General features: G+C 41.7%; 2 protein-coding genes across 5 annotated transcripts in view; one reads left to right on the top strand and one right to left on the bottom strand.

Moving 5' to 3' along the window:
* The first annotated feature begins 98 nt into the window (after positions 1-98).
* On the top strand, positions 99-17,962 carry LOC105386910 (oxysterol-binding protein 1). 4 transcript variants are annotated; one of them, XM_048626192.1, is made up of 15 exons: positions 99-338; positions 747-941; positions 1,519-1,629; positions 2,316-2,472; positions 2,788-2,950; positions 6,681-6,796; positions 7,440-7,517; positions 8,317-8,433; positions 10,246-10,357; positions 10,742-10,928; positions 11,403-11,490; positions 12,792-12,965; positions 13,449-13,637; positions 15,314-15,456; positions 15,990-17,962. In XM_048626192.1, the coding sequence occupies exons 1-15, from the start codon at positions 196-198 to the stop codon at positions 16,339-16,341; spliced, it is 2,325 nt and encodes a 774-aa protein (XP_048482149.1). In that variant the 5' UTR covers positions 99-195; the 3' UTR covers positions 16,342-17,962. The 4 variants fall into 4 exon arrangements, with proteins under 4 accessions (XP_048482149.1, XP_037974202.2, XP_037974203.2 ...); XM_038118274.2 differs by lacking the exon at positions 12,792-12,965 and adding an exon at positions 12,230-12,403 and having other exon boundaries at positions 100-338; positions 747-935; XM_038118275.2 differs by lacking the exon at positions 12,792-12,965 and adding an exon at positions 12,230-12,403 and having other exon boundaries at positions 100-338; positions 7,440-7,474; positions 8,343-8,433.
* Positions 16,435-26,103, bottom strand: part of LOC105386908 — a 23,838-nt gene continuing 14,169 nt past the window's right edge. Inside the window, exons 5-9 of the mRNA XM_038118276.2 lie at positions 25,965-26,079; positions 23,548-23,652; positions 23,047-23,142; positions 21,914-22,961; positions 16,435-21,623 (exon numbers count right to left, since the gene is read on the bottom strand). Coding sequence (XP_037974204.2) covers positions 21,568-21,623; positions 21,914-22,961; positions 23,047-23,142; positions 23,548-23,652; positions 25,965-26,079 — 1,420 coding nt within the window. The 3' untranslated portion in view covers positions 16,435-21,567. The remainder of the gene's footprint in view (positions 21,624-21,913; positions 22,962-23,046; positions 23,143-23,547; positions 23,653-25,964; positions 26,080-26,103) is intronic.

The following is a 26,103-nucleotide window of genomic DNA, read 5'->3' as shown; positions in this document are numbered from 1 at the left end:
GTGTGTAATTTGTACTATCTCGCTATTTAATATAAATAAAAATTGGAAAAAAATAATGTGAGTTGACAAGTAAACATTACAGTGCTATTTCCAGTTTCCGAACTTCATAAAAATGGCATGATGGTGGACGTGGCCTAGGTAGTGAAGAATTAATATTATGTTTTTCAACATATTCTCTTGAAAATAACGGAGAGAATGTCGGATGCAGTCGTAGCGAAAGGTCAGCCTGTTCACGGCGACCCAGAAAAGAAAGGATGGTTGTTCAAGTGGACAAATTATCTCAAGGGATATCAACGAAGATGGTTCGTGTTGTCGAATGGATTGTTATCATATTACAGGTGAGTTTATGATAATAGCTTGGGTATTACCCTATAAACAGTATATAGATTTAGTAGCCCATGCAGTCGTAAGCAGACTATATTGGATTGCATCCCATGTATGGCAAAAAACACATAATTTATAAGCAGTAGTTAAGGGCCAACTTTTGTGATTTTGAATCATTCAAGGTCTCTAACGCATACCCTTATTTATATATAAAAAAACATATTAGTTAATTAGACTAACTGTTGGATTCTTATAGACAAGACCTAATTAGATGCTAATAGCAAGATGATAGTTTGACCATGAAAGATAATAACATTCTAGACTATGGTAAAATTATGTAAACATTTCATAAACATACATACATAAGCATATAAAATAAAAAAAAAACACAAATGTTTGATAATGTTCTTTGTATGTTTCAGAAATCAAGCAGAGATGGCACATACATGTCGTGGCACCATATCCCTGCTTGGAGCATTGATCCACACCGCTGACTCATGTACATTTGTGATCAGCAATGGCGGCACACAGACGTTCCACATCCGCGCCCACGACGAGGTGGAGCGGCAGAGCTGGGTCACAGCCTTGGAACTGGCCAAGGCGAAGGCTATGTTAGTGTCAGTTCACCAATCTCTACTAGTTTGTGCTGGTGGAGGTTGTGTAATACCGTATTGTAACTGCTTATGCTTTGTAAATAAATATTAATAATATAATGGGAACAGCACAAAATTGGAAGTGGAAACACCATAAATGTAAAATGTGTAGAGATGTAAAATATTTCGTATATACAAAATTACTATCTTTATTCAGAAGCTCTATTCTACATTTTACCTATTTTATAAACACAATGTAAGCAAAGACAACTTAATTTGTAAGTGGACTTTCATAAAACAGAGAAAACATCTCCATAAGACACATTAATCTTTGCAAGGCCAAAGTGCGGATCCCTCCTACATACAATACAATTTTTATTGTATCTGAATTACCAGCATACAAGTTTTTAGGCAAATTAAGAATTACGTAATATCAACACTTTCTAACTACACATTTTACTATTGGTCAATGAATATGCTTTAATTAATTTTCATAACCACTCATTTAATTTAAAATCACTCAAAATTACTAGGTATAATACGATAATTGAGTACATACTACATTTGTGAACTATTATACTGATAGTCTCTGACATTGCAGACGAGCCCAGGAGAGTGATGATGACGATGACAACATGGCCGCGTCACATGTTGGTCAAAGCGAAGGAGACGCAGAGGACCCCAGTGGCATAGCCAGGGAACTTGCTGCCAGGTATTGGGATTTTAGACTTATCCTTGAGTAAGACTCTTTGTTTATCCAAGCATTTGAATAGTGAATCATACTTTAACGTTTACTTACTAGCTATACACATGTACATACATATTATGTATGTATCCTCTTTTATGACAATATCCTCATATGATATGATTCACAGAAAGGTGATGCTTACCCACTAATCTAAAATGCAATTAAATGGAAACATAAAAATGCACTAGGGGCAGCGTGGTGGACTAGGCCTAAAACCCTTCTTTCATTGGTAGGAGACCCGTGCCCCAGCAGTGTGGATGTGATGGGTCGTGATGATTATGATTATAAAAACCCTTCTGTAAAACATTAACATTTTATGGTAGTCCATTTCTGCCCGTGGTTGTCTCCCGCGTGACGATCCGTAGTACGGTCAGGTGCAAAGAAACCTGACCCCTCTCTCATACTAACAATGCTTCTGAGGGGGGTCAGGTTTATCTGCCCCTTACTGTACCACAAGCCCTGGGAACCCAGCTAAGGGCTAAGATATCTACCCATACCGGTAACCTGCTTTTTATCTTTCTGCGAGTGCGCTAGAGCATTTCCCGGCTTTAAATCTCTTAGTTCGCATACCTTATCAAATTACCGGTACGGGTAGATACAGGGAACCCAATTCTTTATGTAAGCACCCTAATAACCTCGGAATTTTGCAGGTTCCACGACCTGCGCACATGCTCAGAGCTGGTGACGCGGCACGGCGCGGCGCTGCAGCGCTCGCTCGTGGACCTGGAGATCCCGCCTTCGGACACCACCAAGCAGGTCTCCGAGCGCGCCACGCTGTTCCGGATATCCTGTAACGCTATGATGAACGTGAGTTGTTGTGAATGAAACATGACTTTAGTTCGAAATAAATATTAGTTTAGTAGTATAAGGGTTAGGCTCCAGGTGCGTTGCGTCGCGTTTTCCAAAAGGAATGTTCATAAATAATATGTATATAATTTATATCTGTTCAATATCCGGTGGGGAACTATGGCCATTGGCCGGCTATCATCGTCATCACCCGTGTGAAAATGCACTGTAGTAAAAACTGTCTAAAAACTATTCAAAGTTACGTTCTTGAAAAGCTGACTCTATCGTATTGCTATGAAAAGTACCTTTACTTTAACTTGAAAGTTCATTCACCAGGCATGTTCAGAGTTCATGAACGCGGCGGCGGCGGGCAGCGGGCGGCTGAGCCGGGCTCTGCAGCACGAGCGCGAACAGAAGATGAGGCTGCAGGAGGTGGTCGAGCAGCTCGCCCGGCAACACGACAACCTGGAGAGGAATGTCACGGGACGCAGCCATACAGGTTAGTGGCAGTATAAGTTCTGATTCGTTGATAAGTTCAAACCGACGACCTTAGGCGGGTAGTCGGTAGTGGCTGGATGAGGACGGCCGAGGGCCAAGTGTCGTTCTGAATTAGTACATGAGTGTAGAACGTAGAACCGAACTGAATGGAGACTAGTGACATTCATAGCACTCTCGAATTCATACTCAGTGAATCCAGAAGTGCAGCCGAAGATAGGAGGGATCGAAGAAGTGGCAGATGTAGGTGGAGAGTTGGGGACGCCTTGCACCTCTGGGGTATTATTAAAGTATGAAGGATTTCCCTGAATAATAACTCTAATATAAAGATGGTTTTATAATTTTTATTCGGGTAGAGCATAATAAACTTTTATTTTAACGTAAAGTAAACGTAACATAGCAATAAAGATAGAGAGCGCTAACAAAACGTTATAGGAAAATCTCCTACTGCAATATTGGCTTTTTAACTATGGCAACATTTACTTGGTGCGGTGGTGTCCACAGAGAAAAAAAACACTACACTATGACATCCTGTAGTCTATGGTCCAATGTATATGTCAAACGTGTGTCAAACCTCCTTGTCGTCTATGTGTCAAACTGAATATTGAATTATATTCTAACAAATTTCAGTAAATGGTATCGAAATTTCTAAAGTAATTGTTTTTCCCCTAAACTAAAAGACTCAAATAATAAACAGTTAATAGGAAGTATTGCTTATGTAAGTACTTACTGTGTGTGTATATTATAAAAGTTTGTAAAAGGTTTGTAAAAAGTCTGAAAGTAAATGCTGTGATTCGTGCTCTTTATTGAATATCCTCATGTCGCGTGTCGGGGGGTTGCGGCCAGCGCTCGCCCGCGCTCGCTCGCGCCAACTTGGCCTTGCGCACCTCCTCGCGTGAAATTGCTCCTCGATACCAATTTTCAATGTCAAAGTGACCATTCGCGTTTACACAGCTCGTCATGGGTGGTAAGTGGTGTTTGTCAACGTTTCGCCAGTCACTAATGGCACCCACTGCTTCCATACCTGAATGTTTTGCCTACTGCATCATTAAATGTTTGAAAAAACATAGAATTTGCATCATTTATGTGTGATAGTTCTTCATAATATTCACTTGGCAATAGGTATTCGGGCAACCAATACACACGCACAAGTACTCATTGTGTCAGGTGTCTTGTACATCATCACATATTTAACACTAAAAGTGTGAGAGTACCCACCTATAACTTCAACATAATGTTGGCTTGTAGTCAATAGTTTTTTTACAAAAAAAAATATACTCTGCAGCATGCAATAAATAAAAGAAGCATCTGTAGTTGAGCGAGAAGCGTCCATAGTAGCTAGTTTCAGTGATTGTAACTGATCATGGAAGTTAATTCATTGGATGGGTGACCAATTTCAAGTGGTTGTGGTTGTTTAGTGGGTGCTTCCGTTAAGGTATTTTGGCAGCAGTCATTATGTCTACTCAAAGGCCTATGGGCAGCTTGAATTAATCTGACAATTGGATAGCCTACTTACAAGACAACTCCCTCAGCACATGCTTGCTTGTGTAGGAGTCTACCAATCAGCAACTGGGCCAGCGTGGTGGACTAGGTCTAAAACCCTTCCTTGGAAGGAGACCCATGTCCAAGCAGTGATGACATGATGGGTTGTGATAAGAATGCAATAAAACATTTATCTGTCTTCACAAGAGTGCTGTTTTCATTTTAAGTAGTGGAGCTAAAGTGGTTCTGTTTTTTCTTTCATAAGAACCTGACAATAACAAACTCTAAAAAATAATTATAAAATGATTACAGATGTTAACACTGCAGTTTCTAAGAAAAATAGGGATTGATTTTATAATACAGATTTGTTGGAAAACATGATTACTTTGGCAATTATATTGACATGTGTGATGTGCTGATTTCTCTCTTTGGACATTCTTTTATCAAACTTTCCTACATGAAATGAAAATGCAAAGTCCAGCAGTCCCCTTTTAACATGGAGAGTAAGTAAATAGAGAGATTTATTCTAATTTACTGTTTGTCACTTAAATAATACTGGATGCTTGAGAGATTCCATGAGTAACTGGTTCAGTATTAGTTATGTAAATACATTGTTGTAGAAAGCCGAGCCTAAATGTAAATATCAAGAAGGAGATGACCACAGCTGTACATTGGCTGTACGACTCTGTTGCTGATTTCTTCCGCTCATTTTTTTGCCAGACTGATCAACCAACTAATATTGTAATAGCATGCCACTCCACCTGTCACGGTAATTTCCCCAAAAATAATGTTTATTCATAGGTTTTTTGTTTACTTCCTTGTAAATTTACATTATATTGTTGTTTATCATTTGAAGTATCCATCTCAAACCAGTTTTGTAAAATAAATTGTAAAAGTATTTTTTGTTTACGTTTAATTTAAACCATGAATTATTTATTTATTTAATACTTTATTGCACAAATATAATATAATATTTCTTGACCTTTATTGATTTTTTGAACTCCCTAAATATAGAAATATCATTTAATCAGATCACCCATCATCATATATTTAAATGTAGTTATTATAGTCCATACATACATTAAAAACAAAGATTTAAAATACATTAAGTTATTGATTCCCTAGTGTTATCTCTTAGCTTGTAAACATTGTAAATAGTACATATAAACCACAATTTATCTATTAATTAGTGTTATCAGTTGCAGCTGTGGATTATTCATTGGCTTTTCTTTGTTGTTCGTTCTCGATGGTAGCAGCTGTGTCTCTGTGCACACATTCATCTCACTTCCTCATCAACTAATTGTATGTTTACCTGTTATTGCTAATGGAAATTAGCACCATAATCACTATTAATGTTGTATGCCTTTATTTGTTGAAAAACAAATTTGTCTATTTAAAGCTTTAAAGCATCCTACAGTAAAGGTTAATTTATGTAGATGTATTCAAATCTTATTTGGGAACTTGTTTGTTTTAAAAAAAACTTATATTCATACATAATGTAGAACTAGCTTAGAAAAGACCTTGACATATTTTCAAACTGCAGTTACACATCGATTGTGTTCAAAAGAAAATATGCGTTGCTGACATTGAACATAAAAGTTGTATTTTCTTGGCAAACTGCGCCTGAACCCAGCCCGGGTTGCGGCCCACAACACGCTATATGGCGCCAAATTAATTTGTTGTCTAAGTACCGAGTGTCTTTAGGAGACTTTTTATTCATAGTTGAAAACTATAAAGACCTCGCAGTTTGAATGGCTGTATGAATTTAGATGAAAACCTGTTTGGATAATCGAGTAGGTTTAAGTTTAATAAAGAGCATTTAGTAGGACCTACATGTCCACATTCTAGACAAACACACAGTATATCAAATCGTATCAAATGTATGATTTCCATAAGTACTAAATTAAATTTTAATATATTTACCATCAGTTGTAAAAGAGGCCTATAGCTCTTATTGGGCCTATGCCACTCCTAAGGAGCGCCAGAACGCCCCGACATCGCCTTCCTAACCCAGCCACTACTCTTGCCACTACACATCCAGTCTTCGGCCTTCCTCATCCAGCCAATACTGGCTAACTGTCTCTTTTAATCGATCTAGGGGGCGCAAGACTCGTTCGCGGCGTCGTCGCAAATTTTCTCCGTCGCACTCGCTCTCGAAGCCGACGCAAACCTTTTGTCACGTCTTGGCGTGCGTGTCTTGCGCCCTGTGCTAGGTATACAGAAAATATATTCGGTTTTATTCTCTCCAACAGGCGGCACCGGACAGAATAACGAGGCGGAGGAGGATGACCATGAGTTCTTCGACGCGGTCGAAGGAGAGACAGGATCGCACGACGACGAAATCAATTCATTCGTAATTAAAGTACCCGTGAGTATGATAACTTGTCCATTACGCTAACTTGAGGTGTTTACCTCAGGTGTTTTTGACTTAGTCCGCTTGTGTAATAGAGGGTGAGCACATCTTTGGGGTCTATCAAACTTTCGGCTCCGCCCCGCCCTATAATTCATTCTGGGACTTTAAAAAATAATAAGTAGCTCTCTGCTGTAAGTATCACATTGTTATTACTGTTCATGTTTTCATATCCCGTACGAGCTACGAGCATAGAACATGGCGGTGGTTCCCCTTCATTCTCAAAGACTATGAATCATGTCACAACTCTTTTGAAGTGTTAATCATAGAGAACCATAGAAGATCAATGGCTTTTACAATTTGATTACCCCCTGTTACATCATCTGAGTGGCATTCTACATGTTTGAATAATGGAAGTTTCTGTGTTGATTGTGGTATCAAAACATCTGACCATCACATTTGTGTCTAATCTTTTCATCAATGCTTGCCAAAGTCAGTAAGTGTATCTAATAAATGTGCAATTTCAACTTCGTAATTTAATCAACCGACCTCGGGTCCTAAAACTAGACCACAGAGTAATACTAGATGTTTTGTCAGCGACCGCCATTTGTGTATAATATTTGTGTGTTTCATAATCACCATTCCTCGCGCATGCTTGCAGGTCACAAAGAAAAACAAAGTCAAGCTGGGGGAGAGCTCGGACGAGTCGGAGGGGGAGACCGTTAGGGAGACACAACAGGTAAGTTGCTTCTTTACCCGACTGCCGTAAAAAAATACAGACTTTTCTTATACCTAATGTAAAAAAAAACTACACTTTAACAAACGATAGTGTGATTTTCTATAGCTGCCGCATCATGGCTTCATTTAGAAATTTCCTTTGCAATAAGAAACAAAGAAAAATTTAAGCAAAAATTATGTTGTTGAGTGGTTTGTTTTACAAATAAGTGTACCATTCACCTGCGGAAAAGTGATAATAAGCAAATAACACGGCAAAGGCCGTTCTTGTTTATGTACACAAATGATTCAACATTTTGTTTCTTTGTTGTTTGTCTCAGGCGCCAAGTTTATTTAACGATGTGTGTAATATCCATCTGGGTAATAGATAAGTAATGTGAATGTAATCTATTGTTTATTGATTGCATCGTTTAAATATTAAACTTCGGAAAATACTACAAGTAAATTTTATAATCTAAGTAATAAATAAAATACAAACACACAAACTGACTGTACTTTTCTACGGTGTATGATGCACACATTTTCGCCGGTGTAATGTTAGGGTTCGCTCGCTCTGCAGTTCGTTTTACAACTACTTATCGTTCGTAGCATACGTTTTTATACGGCAGTGACCTACGGAGCTAGATGAACGAGTTCGCTTAAAGATCGTGTTAAAGATGTTATGCTAAACATCGCATCCAGTGGCGTGCTTTGAGAGAGGCCTACGTCCAGCAGTGGACTGCTATAGGCTGATGATGTTATGCTACCGAAAAACGCACTTTCTTTCCTTTACCATACATATGAACTTTGTCTGTCTGTCTCAGGTGATCTTCCTAGAAGACCGGGACCCCTCCGACTCCGCAGCGGACGTGATGGGGCGCGCCGAAGCCGCGCCCGGCGCCGACGACACCGACACCAAGGAGAAGGAACTCAAAATATACGTATGTATTCCTTATTTTATTACCTATGCCTTCTGGCTTTTCAGCTTTGGACCATGTGTAAAGGTAACCGACCCGCACTATGCCAGCGTGGTGGACAAGGCCTAAAACCCTTCCTTCATTGGAAGGAGACCCGTGCCCTAGCAGTGGGGACGTGATGGGTCGTAATGTGTAAAGGCCACAGATATAGACAGCATAGGTGCCGGAAGTGCTTTCACTTGACATACCGCTTCGTGTCCACAAAAGGGATACTTTATGCTTAACCTAGCCATGAGTGAACGGGACGATTGGATATGCGGCTCTGGTGAGACGAAGAGATTACATTATGTAAAAAAATTGTCACAGTTTATTTGCGTTATCTATTTAAATCTATAACAAGTTCTTGTGCCAAGTAAAACAGCGAAATTAAAAACAAAAGGTGTGAAAGTAATAAATACTACCTAGCTACCTAGAACCTAATAACATTCGTCTGCGATGCTATATCACGGCCGACTTATTACAACAATGAATCGCATTGATTGAATCAAATTAGGCCACAACTTATACGGTCGACGGGATGGGATACCAATCGAAATTTACGAAGCAGAAATTCTCACATCCAACTGTAATAACATCTGAATCTTGAATAGTCATGTTTGTGCCTGAAACCAGTAAATACAATGTAAATGAATTAATCACGCTTGTCGGTGACTCATTATTTGGTCAAGTTTTTGTTTGTTTGCTTTGACTCAACTTAGTGATATGGTTTATCGAACTCTCCTAATGTTATACTTAAATAAAATAGGGTTTATGTCTATAAGTATGATGTTTGGCTCACAAATAAACAATAATTTCCCTATTCTTAGAATCTTTTATAGTTCAGTCGAGCCACTGACACAAGTTGATTACCGGGTGACCTAGATAGGTTTCTATCCTAATACCAATTAAGGATGTCGTTATATTTATTTGTCGATGCTACTATAACATATAGGTTGTATGTCTGTTAACGATCCTTTCTTTATGAGTCGTTAATCGCGGATACTGAAGAAGAGGATAAAATGTTATACAATTGTCTTGTGTAGAGAGCACTGTATGTATGTAATAACATTGAGGTGGTTACAGTCATATAAGAAATGACTGTGATAAAGATATAACTAGAAGTGGTTACTGAGGCGAAAACTGTTTCGCGCACTGATGTCATTAGCTATTGCTACAAAAGTTATCCGTAGGGAATTAAATGATAATAACAGCGGCTTAGGTGACACAATTCTTCAGCTACGCTAGCTTTTATACAGTTTGTAGGTACACACATAAAAAAATATTGCTTAATGTGTTGCTAAGTTCAGTACACAAGCGCATACGGAATGAAATAAGACATAGAAGAATTGGAGTTCAATACTCAATCTTTTATTGCATCCATAAGTAAGTTTTACAGGTGTTCAATACATTAAATTACTTTATGGACCCTTCCGGGCACAGCAAATTAAAAACTAAAATAAAATAAAGGTTTTACAAATATCATTAATTACATATAGATATTAGACATAAATTATAACGACTCCGACTTCCTTTTGTTTTGACCAGTGGTATGCTTCGTAATTTGTGATTGTACAATCTACAGGCTATTTTTATGCCGGATTTCCGTTAAGGTTACAGTACATATAAACGTAAGGTAAACGGAGCGCCTTTCTTTTATTAAGTCGCGAGCTCGCGAACGCCTGGTAGACGGAAGAAAAGAAAGGCGATCCGTTCACGTTACGCTTAGGTATATGAGCTGTGACCTTTATACAAAAGCTTGCGTTATACTAAACATCATTTATCCATGTTTCTCCTCAGCCGCATGCGTCCGAAGTGGTGGGCGTGGTGGACAGCCGGCCGCGGCGCACGCGCGTGCCCGACAAGCCCAACTACCCGCTCAGCCTGTGGTCCATCATGAAGAACTGCATAGGTATGTACTGTCATCTACTTAGTACTATTTCAAACTTGATTTACCCCGTCCAACATAGTCCGGAATAATGAGAGATAAAGTAATATGTTCTACGCGAAAATTCGTATTTTTATAATTATATTCGCATATTTTCATTTTAAATATGATCTGAAGGGCTAGCACGGGGCGCATTAAAAATTCTCCGTCGAGCTCGCTCTTGAGGCTGCAGGATGTGAGTGAACGCGAAGCAAAACTTATGTCACGTCTTAAATGCGCCCCGTGCTACTAGCTCTGAGCGACGAAAATTGTCGTTGAAGTTTTGTCACATCAAAGGAGACATTGATTGAAAACCTGATCACCGCACGCGTCAACACAATTTATAATCCACACTCCCTCCAATTACAGGCAAAGAGCTCTCGAAGATCCCCATCCCGGTGAACTTCAGCGAGCCTCTCTCGATGCTGCAGCGTCTCACAGAGGACTACGAGTACTCGGGCGTGCTGGACCAGGCGGCGCGGCTGGCGGACCCGGCGCAGCAGCTGGCGTACGTGGCCGCCTTCACCGTGTCCTCCTACGCCACCACCAGCTGCAGGTGTGTATACTGGTAGCTGCAAGTGTGTAGTATACTGGTGGCTGCAGGTGTGTATACTGGTAGCTGCAGGTGTGTATACTGGTAGCTGCAGGTGTGTATACTGGTAGCTGCAGGTGTGTATACTGGTAGCTACAGCTCTGACGGAGGACTACTTGAAATTAAAAAGAAAGGGGTTACAACTAATGTATTGAATTATAAATTACATGTATGTACCTCGAAACATACATTCGCACATTGGTAAGATTCACCTGATGCGACGATTCAGAGCACCCTTGTTGCCGTGTCCGCAGTCGGACAGCTTCTGACCCCTTGAGAGTTGAGCCTGTCGACCGTAGTGGGGAGTAGTATTTTGCACCTGCAGCTTGTTTGCGTTGACAACTAGTGCGAAATGTTGAGTACTCCCTCATACAAATTTAATCCCACAAACTTTTACTGCTGGAAATATAGAGTAACGAAATGAATCGTTTGTTTCAGAACCAATAAGCCGTTTAACCCGCTCCTGGGGGAGACGTTTGAATGTGATAGAATGGCGGACCTCGGCTGGAGGTCGATATCAGAACAGGTAACATTGTTATATCATAAAAAACATCTATTATTATTATCAAAAATAGATTTTCATACAATCTATTAAACATAACTATTTTCCCAAGCCCTTTTTCGGTACCATACGATACGTTTAAATCTTTTTTGTACAGCATACCACAAAAATAAGTAATTAAAACGTATAATACTCTCATAAGACAAATCATGATACATTTCATGAATAAAATTCAACGAGTTTGCTTTCCCTATTCTAAATCATTTTTGTGGTTAACTGTAACCTATTCGTATAAATATTATGTTTGTATTCACCATTTCCCTATTCCTGCGCCAATCCTAGTTCCTCTCCTGTCCTCATCATCTTTCCTTTTAGCACAGAGCAAAACTCGCAAGCGGCAAAAATGCCATTTATAAGTACGATCGTCTGTGAGTCTATTTTTTTTGTTAATTTTTCAGTTGAAATAGTTTAATTACATTTGTTGCATTCAAGTTAAATCAATTAATAAACCAATTAGTCCAAACGCTTTCTTTATGCAAGTCACAGAGCGAAAACACAACATTCAATTAAATTTTTATAAACTCTGTAACCTCTTTCGACATCACAAAATAATTTTAAAGTTCTCATTTCAAATTTGTCCGTGCTCCACTCCACCTCCTATTCAATCCAACCTCCTTTCACCTTAAATAAACCTAACCTCTTTCGACTTCCAAAAACAAAAGCCAAAGTTCTAATTTCAAAATTGTCCGTACGTGACCGCTAGGTGTCGCACCACCCGCCCATGCTGGCGCAGCACTGCGAGGGCGCGTCCGGCTGGGAGTGCTGGCAGGAGTTCACGATGACCACCAAGTTCCGCGGGAAGTACCTGCAGGTGGTCCCGCTGGGGTCCGCCTCGGCGTCCTTCACCAAGTCCGGGAATAGATACTCTTGGAGAAAGGTAGTGTTGCGTGGGATGAAAAAGCTTGCTGTTTTGCTTTGCAAATTTATTATGTCCGTGTTGCTACTTGCTGCGTTACTATGTGTTGTGGTTGTGGTGATGTTGGGCGAAATTGTGACAGGTAAATGGTGTGGACTCCAATTTGACAGGAGCCAGAAACCAGTGATTAGCGATACATAGAAAAATAGGTAGGTGAACTTAACCTAACCATGGGATCTCAGATAAGAAACAGGTTTTGGGTTCAGGGGTGGTCTCGGAGGAAGCAAATTTGACAGGAGCCAGGAACCAGCGATTGGCGATAGGTAGAAAAATAGGTAGGTGAACCTAACCATGGCATCTACAAACCACATTGGTTGGCCCAACGCTTGGTTCAAACATTGGCTCGTAGGTGGTCCACCACCCGCCCGTATGCGCCATCTACTGCACGGGGGCGTCGGGCTGGGCGTCCCACCAGGACATCAGCATGAAGACCAAGTTCCGCGGACAGAACATCCAGGTGGAGCCACAGGCCTACAGCACGGTGCTGTTCGAGAAATCCGGTAACCTCTATGTTTATGAGAAGGTATGCTGTGTTGGTTCTCTTTTTTTAATTTGTTTGTTTTTGGTGTGGTGATCTGTGATGTGAGATGCTGCGTTCCCAGTTGGCAAACTATTACTTGGCGCGAGTTAGCGTACAGTTAGCGCAAAACTAGAAAACTGTAAACACTCTGCACACACTAAACAGATACGCCGCAAACTCAGTCGGTGAATAGTTTGCCTTCTGGAGACGCAGCCTAAATTTCAAGCTGTGATTATATCATCATCATCCGAATCATTAACTTGCCCTGTTACGCTTACAGTACCTATATGCGTACATACGAAAAAGTTTTGCCTTTGACGCAAGCCTAAAAGTAAAAGTAGAAGCACGTAGAAGAAAAACTTTTGCTATTTTTATCAATCTCACTCTTATCTGCCCCATAAAAAAATATCGCCCTTTCTGGATATATCCAGCCGCGTTTTTCTACCCCTCCATCTATCAATCCTAACTAACCACCCATCTCACTAGGTAACAACAACAGTCCACAACATAATCGTCGGCAAGCTGTGGGTGGACAACCACGGCGACATGGACATAGTGGGCGAGGGCGGCGCCGCGGCCGGCTACGTGGCGCACCTCAAGTACCTCCCGTATGGCTACTTCAGCAAGGAGTCGCAGAGGAAGGTCACGGGGGTTATTAAGGATCCGCAGGGTGTGGTGAGTTGGATTTGTGGTTTTTATGGAGCTAGAGCTAGTTGATGACATTTTAATATAAGTAAGTAATAATTTTTCGAATATTCCACGAAATATGGGCATCCCACCGCTCTTAAACGCAGAAAAAAGTAATTGAAACGGCGAACTGATATTTCTCTCGTCAACTGTATTGCACTATTTATGCATTCGAGCATTATTTATCTGGCTGTCTGAATACAATACCTACTTACACCCATCTCTATCATTGGAAGATTTTAAGAAACAATTAACACATATTATTATAGACGACCGAGTCTTCTTCTTTCGTGTCAGTGAAATGCGATTTTTTATATTTGTCCAGACCAAAAAGAAGCAACTTTGATAGCATTTTGGTTGGCCTGGAGTAAGTCTTCCCGTGTGCAGGTGGAAGGGCACAGGGGACAGGAGAGTAAATGATCCATAGTCTGGGGGGCGGTACCACAGTCGCATAGGTTGGTACCAACGGTATAGCCCCACTTACAGAGATTGTCCTTGCAGCAGCCTACCTCTGCTCGCAACCGATTTAGAGTCTTCCAGATGTGCCAGGGAAGACTGTTACCGGGAGCAAGTTTTTCCTCAAGAGGTAGGAAAGGATCCTGGGGCTGCTTTTCCTCCCAGAGCCTTAGCCTTGCGTTTTGTGGGTTTTCATCCGTTAAGGACACCTCACTATTAAGAAACGCTTTGCGGCTCTTAAGGAGGGAAGGTGCGGCAGTATGTGAGTAAAGTGGATGTCTGGAGTCGCATTCTTGTTTGGCTTTCTCAACAGAACATGCCACTTTACGCCGTATGCTAGGGGGTGCTATCCCAGCCAGAGAGTAGAGTTTGTGGAGCGGTGTCGGTTTGAGGCATCCCGTAACTATACGAACTGTGTCGTTAAGAGCAACATCTACTTCTCTAGCATGCGCGGACCTTGCCCATATGGGGCAGGCATATTCGGCAGCTGAGAAGCAGAGTGCTAAGCTACTTGTTCGTAGAACTTGCGGAGAGGCGCCCCAGCTTTTAGACGTAAGCCGTCGCAGAAGGTTGTTTCGGGAGCTGACTTTCTTCTTGGTGATTTGGCAGTGAGTTTTGTACGTGAGGGATCTATCCAGGGTCACTCCGAGGTATTTTGGTGACGAGCAGTGCTGGATTTTTACCCCTTCCCATGTTATGTCCAGCTCTCGATTTGCCTGGTGGTTGCGTAGGTGGAAAGCACATGACTGAGTTTTTGATGGGTATGGCCTCAAAGCGTTTTGACTGTAGTAGTCACCCAGCTTCCGCAAAGCTGCAGTCTACGTGCCTTCCACTTCTTCGAACGTAGCTGCCTGCGATGCCAGTGCAAGGTCGTCAGCGTAGAGGAATCGAGCTGTTCCTGCATCGCGGGGCTGGTCGTTGGTATATATGTTAAAAAGAGTTGGCGCCAACACACCGACGACCGAGTGGTGTAGTAGTTAGTGGCCCTGACTGCTATGGTTTTGATTCTTGGCCGGGGCAGATATTTGTTTAAAGACAGATATTTGCACTCGGGACTTGGATGTAGGTATATATTATGTATTATAATATATTTATATCTATGTAGATATATAAGCTGTCCGATACCCGTATTACAGGCTAGTTTGGGGTCGGAAGGCCGTGTGTGAGATGCCCCACATATTATTTACATTATTGTAACTTCCTTCCAGCCGCGCTACGTGCTGCAGGGGCACTGGGACGAGCGCGTGGAGGTGGCGCCGGTGACCAGCACCAACGGCGACAACACCGTGTGCAAGACCGGCAAGTTCACCGTGGCCTGGGAGCGCGTGCCGGCGCCCGATAACGCCGACAGGTCAGTAGAGAGGGTGTAAATGGCGTTTGAGGTGAATATTGTTTCATTGAGTGTCTTGAGTTTCCTTCCAACTAAGTGCAACTACTACCGGATAATGCCGTCGATAGGGTTTAGCTACGTTTTCCTGTTTGATAACTTTTTATTGTATTAGAGGAGTTTAAAAACTTTAGTTTTCCACCAAACAAAGGTTGGTTGGAAGAAAGCCCGCCTCTGTATATACTTACTACTTTTAAGTCCATTTTTGTAACTGTGTCTATCATTATACAATAAAGTGTTAATAAAAAAAATAAAAATAGGTATGAACAAAATGAATACAATATGAAAATATAGATAGATAGAGTACTCTTTATTTGTACACCAAGAAAGAATTATCAATTTTTATAGCAACTTATTTAGGGTACTAAAGGCGGTCTTACCGCTTATAGCAATCTCCAGACAACATTTGGATGGATGGACTACAAGAGACAAAAATAGGGTGTAGTGTAAATATTTGTTAAAAAAATCTCTTAACAAACTTCTTTCTCGTTTCCCAGATGGTACAACTTCACGATCCTGGCGGCGCAGCTGAACGAGCCGGAGCCGGGCGTGGCGCCGACGGACTCGCGGCTGCGGCCCGACCAGCGCCTCATGGAGGAGGGGCTCTGGGACGACGCCAACAACGAGAAGCTGCGCCTCGAGGAGAAGCAGAGGACCAAGCGGCGAGAAGCGGAGGCGGAGGCCGAGGCGGCGGCGGCGGCAGGCGCCCGCCCGCCCCCCGGCCCCGCGCCGCTGTGGTTCACGCGCGAGAGCGAGGCCGGAGCCCCTCACCTCCGCCATCTCTACAACCACCGCTACTGGGAGGCCAAGGAGCGCCAGGACTGGGCCGACTGCCCCGACATCTTCTAAGTTAAGCTACAGTGTTGAATATTTGAATTTTATCTCTCCCCTTTCTTCGGTTGTTCCTCTGGACGTTCGGTTTCGTTGTGTACATTTTTTTAAATTGTAATTACGGTATCTTGTTGTCGCTTAGAGTTTTTGTGTGTTGTTATGGGCCGGCTGGATATTAACGATTAATGTTCGATGGCATTTTCGGCTGCTTTGAGATCTTTCCAAATTTAGCAAGTTTGTGCTTCTATGATTATATTTTCCCCAGAGATTCATTTTGCCGTTCTTTTGTACTGGCTAGTTTACCTCTTGAGATATATCTGGCACCTATACTATTGATTGCAAGTAATAAAAACCGCTTCCTAATATTTTAGCTCCGATTCTCCTGTTTGATACTTAATTTGAATCTCGTGAAGTTGCATTGACAAAATAGCCAACTGATTTACCAGCAAAGAGCAATATGTAGAAATATTTGGTATTTCTTAAATGCCTTAGCGCTTCCAAGTATAACAACTAACATAACATTTCTAAATGATACGACCTACCTTATGTAATATCCTGTTTTGTGAATAATATGGTGCCTTGTGTTTGTGTAATATTAATAGTTAATTTACATAGTGTAATTACAATAAACAACTAAGCTATTGGAGTCTCTATAGCAATTTTTAACAATCTACTCATCATTATCGCAGGCCACTATGACCTCGGTTTACTAGTAAGAGCATCTCGTTTGACGTTCATTCCATTTTGTAATAATATCTGTATGTACCCTTATTTATATTTTTAATTTTATTGACAAAATGTACATACTTTTATATTCTATTCATTGTGTTTTGCGATGGCCTAAATGAGTATTTTGTTTGTTGCACCTAGTGATTTTAATAATTTTGTATAAAATTCAAATTAACAACGAAAGTGAAAAGGTAAAATAACACTCGACTGCTAAAAGAAATGAATAGCTTTATATTTCTAGCTTCATTGTAAAAAAAAATATCTAAAGATATACGATAAAATAATGTTGAATTCAGTAACGCGTTTTTATAATCACAATTTATAGAGTAAACGCACCTATTTTGTTGTAAAACAAATTTAACTGTTTGAAACTTTCGTTTGACAGACTTTACCATAAACTAAGGACAACTTAATCGTTCAGAGTTATTTAACTCTTCTATTGTTATCATCAATATGGTCATCCAAAAAGACAAATTTTTGGATATCTCAGAAGTCAAATAACTCTGAACGCACAGTAGGTATTGCGTCCAAAATGTTGTGCTTCTCTGTATAGTTGCAGGCCGAGCATGCGTTGTTTTATGGTTAATCTTGACAATCCCTCGTACAATGTATGGAGTAAGGCGCCCCTGGCTCTCGCAATGTAAGTCTGTATGTATTATAGGTGCATTATCAATACCAACAATAAAGTTGATATTAAAATCCCACACAACCTGAGATAGATCCGTCTGGACAATTGGGTGCTTTTGATATCGGCTTGAACGGTCTAGAGATATTTAGTAAGATCTATAACAAATTGTACATTTTCAGGTGGATGTAAGATATCTGTTAATATTTTTATTATAATAGAATATTGAATACAAAGCCATAACATCTGTATCATGTTACTTTAAAAATAAAATATTACATCAAACTTATTTTTTTTCATTTAACTAACGTAAGAGATGAACTGAGACACATAAATATAATTTTTAACATTTTATTAAGAAAACGGAAACAGTGAAAAAGTATATAACTGTAAATTGCAGTTGGTTATATTGCTTTTTTATATAAAACAAACCATTCGACAATAAAGGGTTTAGATTTTTACTCTGAATACAATGAGGATTGAATAAAAATATTAGGAATAAATTAACAGACATATTCAACTGAAAAATCAAATGAAAGCCTCCAGAGGCTAAGGTGTCCAACCTATTCGAATTATGTTAAAATAAATATTATTGTTATATGACAAAAAATTCAACACACATACAGTTTGGTCAATAAAACCTTATATTACAGAGTAAACATCTAAAAAGAAAGTTAGATGTAAAGCAGATAATTTCACATAAACATATATATTTTATAGGATAGTAACGGTCTTATTTTCTGAAGAATTGAGTTGAGCTGTGACCTCGAATAAATTCATATTCAATTTAACGCCTACACTATCTAGCGTCATGGCTATTTCCTGATTTTTATGCTATCCACTCTTTCTAAAACGCTTATCAAAAATTTGTTTGCTTAATCGAAATTGGTAGCAAAATATATGAAGTACAGCTAAAATATATCGCGTAATGGATGTTCAGAAAATAAGACTGCTTGATAAGTTGTTTCAGCATTAATTTATACATTTACTTTGTCAGCTTTCTAAGCAAATTGATATCACTCCCAATTCCTAAACAAAATATTTATTTGTTGGACTCAAAATTACCTTTACTTACAATCGTTTAAATATACAATAATATAATTTAGATCTCGAGTGGTGTTCGTGGAGCCCAATGGCGCGTTGACACTAGGCCGATATTCCGAGTGGATTTTTTCATCCAAATCGATGATTAAAGTACGTAGCACGCTTGCAAGGCCATTTCGGTTACAATCAAGCTGGTTATGTGATACGCTTATGCTAGCATTAGCTGATACCTAGTGTGACGCGCCATTCAAACGCAGTATAAATAATTTTCGGTAACTTTAAGAAAGCCAAGCTATAGTAGTCCAAAGTGAAGCAGCGGGGTACACGACGGCCGCGGTGTCTCACGGACTTACTCCACTTGTCGGCCACATTACATACTTATAACAACGTAGCAGGTAAATAAATCGCAAGACAATATATCATGAAAGAAATAGCTCGCTCAGAGCCAGTGTGGCCCGACTACAGTCGTTCACTGGCCCGCGACTGCGACGTCAGAACATACAACACCCAGAGATCTTTCATCTACTTTGTCTAATATGAATAAGAGCGTTAAAAAAGTCCAATAAATTTCTGCATATTATATCTATGTACATATTTTACAAGGGAAAGAAACAGTAAACAATATTTCAATACCTTTGATTGATATGACCTTTCAGTGTACAGACAGACAAACATAATTTTATATTTTGGAAAATATCTTTTTCCTTGATAAAATGCACACCAAATCGAACTGTATTTACAATACAACTACGGTAGTTTTTTTTATCTTATATAAAATAGGTGAAAGCGTAATTTATGCAGACATAATTAAATACTCATTTTTTGTAAAAGAACAAATATTATAATTGTATGTAGATAATATGCATTTTTTGCATAATAGGTATGTGAAGAGATGTTCACATCAATAATATGGACAAGTACACACTGGCAGAAACATTGACGTAGAAAGTCTGCTCAAGGGTATACCCAGCAAGTCGATAGATTTATATCAAATCGCCTCAAAGTGAAATGATAAACCCCAAACTTTTTATGGTGAACCGACAAATCTCTGTCAACTTTACTTGTTGAAACATTCACATTCAAATTTCGCTTGAACTAAATGCACGATATTGTAATAGTCGGGTCGTATCTCAATAAATTGACAAAATTCACAAGAGCGCACCATGTTAGTCTACAAATGCCACCGTGAGTGTATACTTATCAATGTTACTGATGATCAAGTCTTAATTATAGTAGCAAGGCGACGTGCAAGCCACAAGAACTAGATGGTGATCCCATGGACTTCTTTGAGGGACTTTTGGACATTTGTCTGAAGGTGAGCCAATAGAATAGTTTCACATAACCAATTATACGAATAGACAATAACTTACACCTGTACTCTTAACAGCTACACTATATCCAGTAAATATATGCCAATGTCTTTAAATTACCTACAAATTGAAATACATATCTTTATGAATGCCCTAGCATATAGGGGTGTCTAAGAGCAAAACTATTCTATCGTCATACCGTTAGACGCCAAAATAATTGCCGTTGGGCACAACTCTTGCCTTCTTTCTGCACGACTAATGCACTCACGACCATAGCAGGTAAGGTATACACGACGTATATTCTAACACTTATAGGAACAAAATGGAACATTTTACATTTGAAATACATCAATAAAATATTTGACTTGAGATGCTTTCCGGTCCGAAGGCGCTAGGCACATGGCCATTATATAGGGATATGCTTGGATACATAAGAAGCAAGTCGCAAGTGATTGCTTCACAATAGAGGCGAGAATCGGAAAGCATCTTGATGGGTATCTGACTCGACTAGCTTCACGGCCAACACTCGGTGCTGAGCGAATGTGGTCCGTCGGGCGCATCGCCTCTCATGGAAATTGGTTTATTACATAAATGCTGCTTATGCGCTCAATTGCATATATACATCATGTAATTATGTACAATACATTATTGTATTTTGGTCAACTCGTCAGCTCACACAAGGGTACAAGTGCCTTATTGTTTATTTCACGTATCGCTCCTATCATCATTTATGGCCAATTACAGCTTATAAGATCTTCTTTTTTTATTTACATTTTAAAATATAAAACTTAAAAATACATAACAAATTCACATGAGTTTATTTTAAAGCGGCTTGTTAGAGAAAGTATTATTTTTTGTGATTACATAACAAAACTCAAGCATAACAAATATCAACAGAAACAAAATTATATTCGCCTCGTAAACCCAAACGAAAATGATAACGTTATCGCGACCGCCCGGCGGCGGCGCGGGGCGCGGGGGGTCGCTATTTGGTTTATAGCAGATGCACTCCGCCGGCGCTCGCCACACACCAAACACAACATCATATTATTTATATCATTATAGCAATCATTATTTTTAAGATTTTTATATATTTTTATGTGCAATTGTAATAATTAAATGCGCAAAATAGCTCTCATTAATCTCTCTTATTTACACAGTGAAAACAATAATATTTCAAACGATAGCGAACACTCGGCGCGTCGCGTATCCACTGTCGGCGGCGGTGACGTCACGCCGCCTCTAGTCCATCTCATCACAGGAAGATGCTGGCTCAGTACTCCATTTACACCAAACGAGGAAATAAGCAGAAATCACCACCTTCTCACACGCACAGTCCCGCACTTCGACACTTTCAGCATCTTCGAGAGCAATTTATCTATCTACGTGTTAAATTTACGTTTACAAGGAGCGACGCCGGTGGCGGCCGCTTCACTCAACATATTCACATCATCAACAACGACTTATTATTTCAACAAGTGAGTCCTAGGTGTTCTTTTATAACTTACTGCGTGTTCAGTTTCACTAACACTGACTCTACTCGGCGTAGTACCGCACTTTGGTACTGCCCAGCTTCATTATGTCTTCCCAGGCTGAAATAGAAACATCATTACATTAAATAACTTCATAGTGCAAGTAAATGTAAGGTTAATATAGTGCTAGATAGAGTTAACGCTATATTAAGACCTAAGGGATATTCCTGCCGCCCTCGGCCAAATACAGGGGGCAACATAATTTCTAAACACGCTTATCGACAGCGTGCGGCTGCCGTGCGAGCCATTTTCGACTGCGACAAACCGTAAGCCTGCCTTGACAATGTTCGATGGTTTGCCGTAAGCAGTCGATACGCGGCTTAGTAAAAAATAATATATCTGATACTGACCACATCCGACGTAGTCCGCGAGCGCGGCGGTTGTGTGCTGCAGCGCGGGCGGCGGCGGCGGCGGCGGGCGGTAGCGCGGCGGCAGGTGCAGCAGCAGGTCGCAGCGGCGCCGCCCGCCGCGCAGCAGCGTCTCGTTCACGTCGAAGCCGAAGGTGACGCCCTGCAGGTCGGCGGCGGGCGGGTGGCGCAGCTCCACGGCCGGGCGCGCCGCCACCACGTCGGGCTGCTTGCCGGGCGCGCGCGGCAGCGCCGGGTAGCTGTGAGCGTCGTACGCCGGCGCCGGCGCGCACTCCTCGCCGTAGAAGTTGCACGACTCGATGAGGTCGGGGATGTTGTGCCGCTGGCGCGCGATGTCGGCGTAGGACGCGGGGCGGCGCGGGTCGGCCGGCAGCGAGTGCACCGAGTCCATGTCGTCGTTGGAGTCGTTGCTCTTGTCGGAGGGGGGGGCGGACTTGCGGCGCGGCGGGGAGGCGGGGGGGGCGCGCGCGCCGCCGCCCTCGCCGCCGCCGTCGTCGAAGCGCTTGCGCGGCTTCTTCTTCTTGGTGACGGTCTGGAAGTCGAGCAGCTCGAGCGTGGTGTCGGCGGGCGGGTCGGGCGCGGCGTCGGGCTTGCGGGAGGGCTTCTTCTTGGCGGGCGCGGGCGGGGGCGACGGGGGCGACGAGGGCGGCGGGTAGTAGGCGGCGTCGTCGCCCCAGGAGCGGCGCGGCGCGGCGGGCGGCGGCGGCGCGCGGCGGTGGCGCAGCGCGTGCGGCTCGCAGCGGCTCAGCTCCTCGAGGCTGGCGGCGCGTGCCGGCTTGTCCTTGCGCCGCTTCTTCTTGTCGTCGTCGTGCTTGGCGCGCGCGGGCAGCTTGCCGCGCCGCTCCGCCGGGGCCTCGATGAAGCGCAGCACCTCGTTGAGGTCCTTGTCGCCCTTGTAGCCGTCGATCTGGTGCGACTTGATCACCACCTCGTTCTTGGAGGACTTCTTGCGGCGCGGCTTCTTGTGCGCGGAGCCGGACAGCGGCGACGTGAAGCCCTGCACCGAGTTGCCGTTCTCGTCCAGAGACTTCTGGAAGCAGAAGACATTCATTACTTCATGTAACGAGGAGGCGGTGTATGTGCACTGTGCAGTGAGTGTTGGTAGTGAATGTTACCTTGAACTCGTCGGTGCTGGTGGTGCCGGTGGCGCCGTAGTGGCCGGGGCGCGACAGCGGGAGGCCGTTGAAGCTGCTCGTGCTCACTGCGCGCGGCTGAGAGAATCACAATCAAATACTATATTATTCACAGGTTAGTTCTATACATCGCCAAGCATCAGCCGAGTTACTCCTGCTGCCCGAAGCGAATGGAAAATAATCGATGAGTCTTACAATCGACCAATTACCATCACCAAACGCTATAGGAAGTAAGATAAAAATCGCGCTGCATCTAAAACTAAATAGAATCCGAATTAACTAAGGTTGCTTTAGTCAATTCTTTCCAGATATTAAATGAAATCAATCTTTGAAATTAAAATAAACGCTTAAGTAAAGCAATTTAGAAAAATATTCACACCAATGAATTAGGTAGCATCTCTCTTTCATCTATTATAATGAAGTAAGCTGGACAAAACCCACACACAAAACTGTCCAGATTCTAGTATCGAAAAGATGTTTCACCTTGGCGTCGACGGCGACTGCGGACTGGGGTGCGGACGACGTCGTACTGCAACTGGACACCACCTCGGGAGACGTGATGCAACTAAATGGAATACCAGAATCCACCTGCGGAGACACAGCCACATCAACACAGTGTATGAAGCTAGAGAATTGATGTTGTTTGTAGTAGGACGATATTTTACGGGTGAGTTTTAATTTATTGCCAATTAAGATGTCTATAAATTATAGTAATTAAAGTTCTGCAATTGATGTTAACATTTAAATAATTTTGTATGTAATTCATGGCTTACATACTATTTATAAAAACAATCAATTTGTTAGTATAAAAAATACAACAGAGAATATAAAATTTGTAACATGGGTGCAGTATAAAATGTCGTTCTACTACAGCGGGAGCGAAGGCCTACCTGGTTATTAGTGGCGCCCCCCTCTGGGCTTTTTTCTGAGGCATCTTTTAGACGTGCCTTCTTATTTTTCTTAGACTTTTTACTTTTATTCGCTGTGGCTTCCTCTTGTTTATCTTTATTCTCTAATTCGGTTTGCTCAGCCTTCTTCTCATTGGCACGGTTCGAGAGTTCGAGTATTTTTTGGGACGCACTCTCTTTAATGCTAGTGACGTTAGGAGTTAGTAGGCCCTCGGGGAGTGTTAGGAAGTAGTACACGTTATTAAAGAACTCTCGTAGCGAGGATTGCTGCACACTGCTGAGGTCGGCCACAGCCCTGCTCGGGTCACTCACACTATCTACTGCTTCTCCTACTTTACTAATTTCTTTACCAATAGTTTCAACGTTCACAACTTGTGACGCTGCGGAATGTGTTTGGTCGTCATTAGATGACGTTGGTTTGTTATCACAGGTTGTCTCTTCACAGCCAGATTGTTCCTTATCACAAATACTTTCAATCTTGTTATCTACGTTCGTCTCGTTGGCATTTTTCATGACTTCAAACAGTTGCACTTGGTCAGCGAAGTAGGCCAGGTTCTTGGAGTCCCCGCCTGCTGCGCTCTGATTGGGTGCGATGTCATTCAGCTCGATGCAGTATATCCCGCTGATTGGTTGCGAATTCTCATCTGACATTTGGAACACTCCTTGCGGCTGAATGTATTGGACAGTTCCGTTGTTTTCAACCAGCGTATATATTTGTTGAGATTCACTATTGGTGGATTCGTTGAGGCTTCCTCCCATTGAGCTATCCAGATTTTCATGGATTTCTATTTTTACTTCTGCATTTTGCACAGCTACATTAAACATTTCTGGACTTTTGCTGACATGCAATATGTCATGACGCGGCTCTTCTTTATCACTGGGAGTTGGGCCGGCTGTTATCTGGCTCTTGCTATCGCCTGCACCGGCAGTGAAATTAGGGACGTTATTGTTATCTTTTGCAATTTTATCACTATCATTTGCTTTGTCTTCATTATCGCCACTTAAGATACGCACAGGGCTACCGATCGTCATCGGCCTAACATTTGTAGGGTTAACACTCACTAAGCTACTCGGAACAATATTTTTGTTATTAATTCGTTTTAATATATCACTTTCACTGCCACTTGAGAGAAGCGGTGTACTTTCGTCGACGGACTTGGTATAATTGTATTTAAAATCTTTACTTCTTGAGTGATTGTTGCTATTAGAATTTGTATCTAAAACAGAAGCTCTATTTCTTAAACTGCAGCCCAGTTTACTATTTTCAAAATAAATAATAGGGCGAGTTCTTTCCGGACTATTCAATGTCATTTGTGGGTACAGTTTATGTTTAGGAGATCGAGTGTTAGTTTTAAATATTTTTTCTGGAGGTCCACAAGTAGGTGGTCTGTTTGCATTAAGTATTTCTGGATGGTACAACTGTTCACTTTGAGCATCACAATAAGCATTGGAGGCCTCCATCTCCGCTTGATACCACTTCAGATCATATTGTTGTTCAGGTGCTGAAGGAACTCGCGGAGTAGATTTATTTCGTTTAGATTTCTTATGTTTTTTCTTTGCGTTTGATGATTCACTAAATTTTTCTTGGGCGTCTGATTTAACAGCATTGGCAGAGTCTTTATTTTCAGAAGCATTGTTTGAACGCGATCTATGTTTTCTATTCCTATTTTTGCTTTTCTTGCCACTTTCTTTGGGGTTTTCGTTCGAGTTTGACTTGGAATTCCTATCGTTTTCTGAAGTATCCGCAATTGCTTCTACGTTTTTGGCTGTAACTACATTCTGTGTCTCCATAACCGTTTTGAGTTCTGTTCCGCGTTTAAGAACCGTAATCTTGTGTTCATCGTTATCCGCTTTCTTACTAGCACTTTTTTCGCTCTTGTTTTTGTCCTTGCGATCTTCTGGGCCGCGCGGTTTGGTCTCACCACCACTGACCTTGTGGGCGGCCGGGGGCGCGCGGGGCGGGCGGCTGCGAGGGGGGCGGGGGGTGCTCACCTGGTTGCTCGCGGTGGTGGTGGTGACCGCGCGGCCCGAGCCCACGCTGCCGCTGCCGATCTCGAGCGTGGCGCGCGCCGTATACGTCATCGGGAAAGCCGACAGTTTACTCCGTCTGCCGACAATAGAGAGCGTTAGA

This window comes from Plutella xylostella, chromosome 16 (genome assembly GCF_932276165.1).
Source record: "Plutella xylostella chromosome 16, ilPluXylo3.1, whole genome shotgun sequence".
Taxonomy (NCBI): Eukaryota; Metazoa; Arthropoda; class Insecta; order Lepidoptera; family Plutellidae; genus Plutella; species Plutella xylostella.
The sequence above is the reverse complement of the archived record's forward strand: the minus strand, read 5'-3'. Positions and strand labels throughout refer to the sequence as shown.

Excerpts from the sequence above, each read along its gene's own strand:
- LOC105386910 (XM_048626192.1), top strand. The coding sequence starts at position 196 with ATGTCGGATGCAGTCGTAGCGAAAGGTCAGCCTGTTCACGGCGACCCA. Across the intron at positions 2,951-6,680 it reads CACGGGACGCAGCCATACAG|GCGGCACCGGACAGAATAAC; the intron begins GTTAGTGGCAGT and ends TCTCTCCAACAG. Across the intron at positions 8,434-10,245 it reads AGAAGGAACTCAAAATATAC|CCGCATGCGTCCGAAGTGGT; the intron begins GTATGTATTCCT and ends GTTTCTCCTCAG.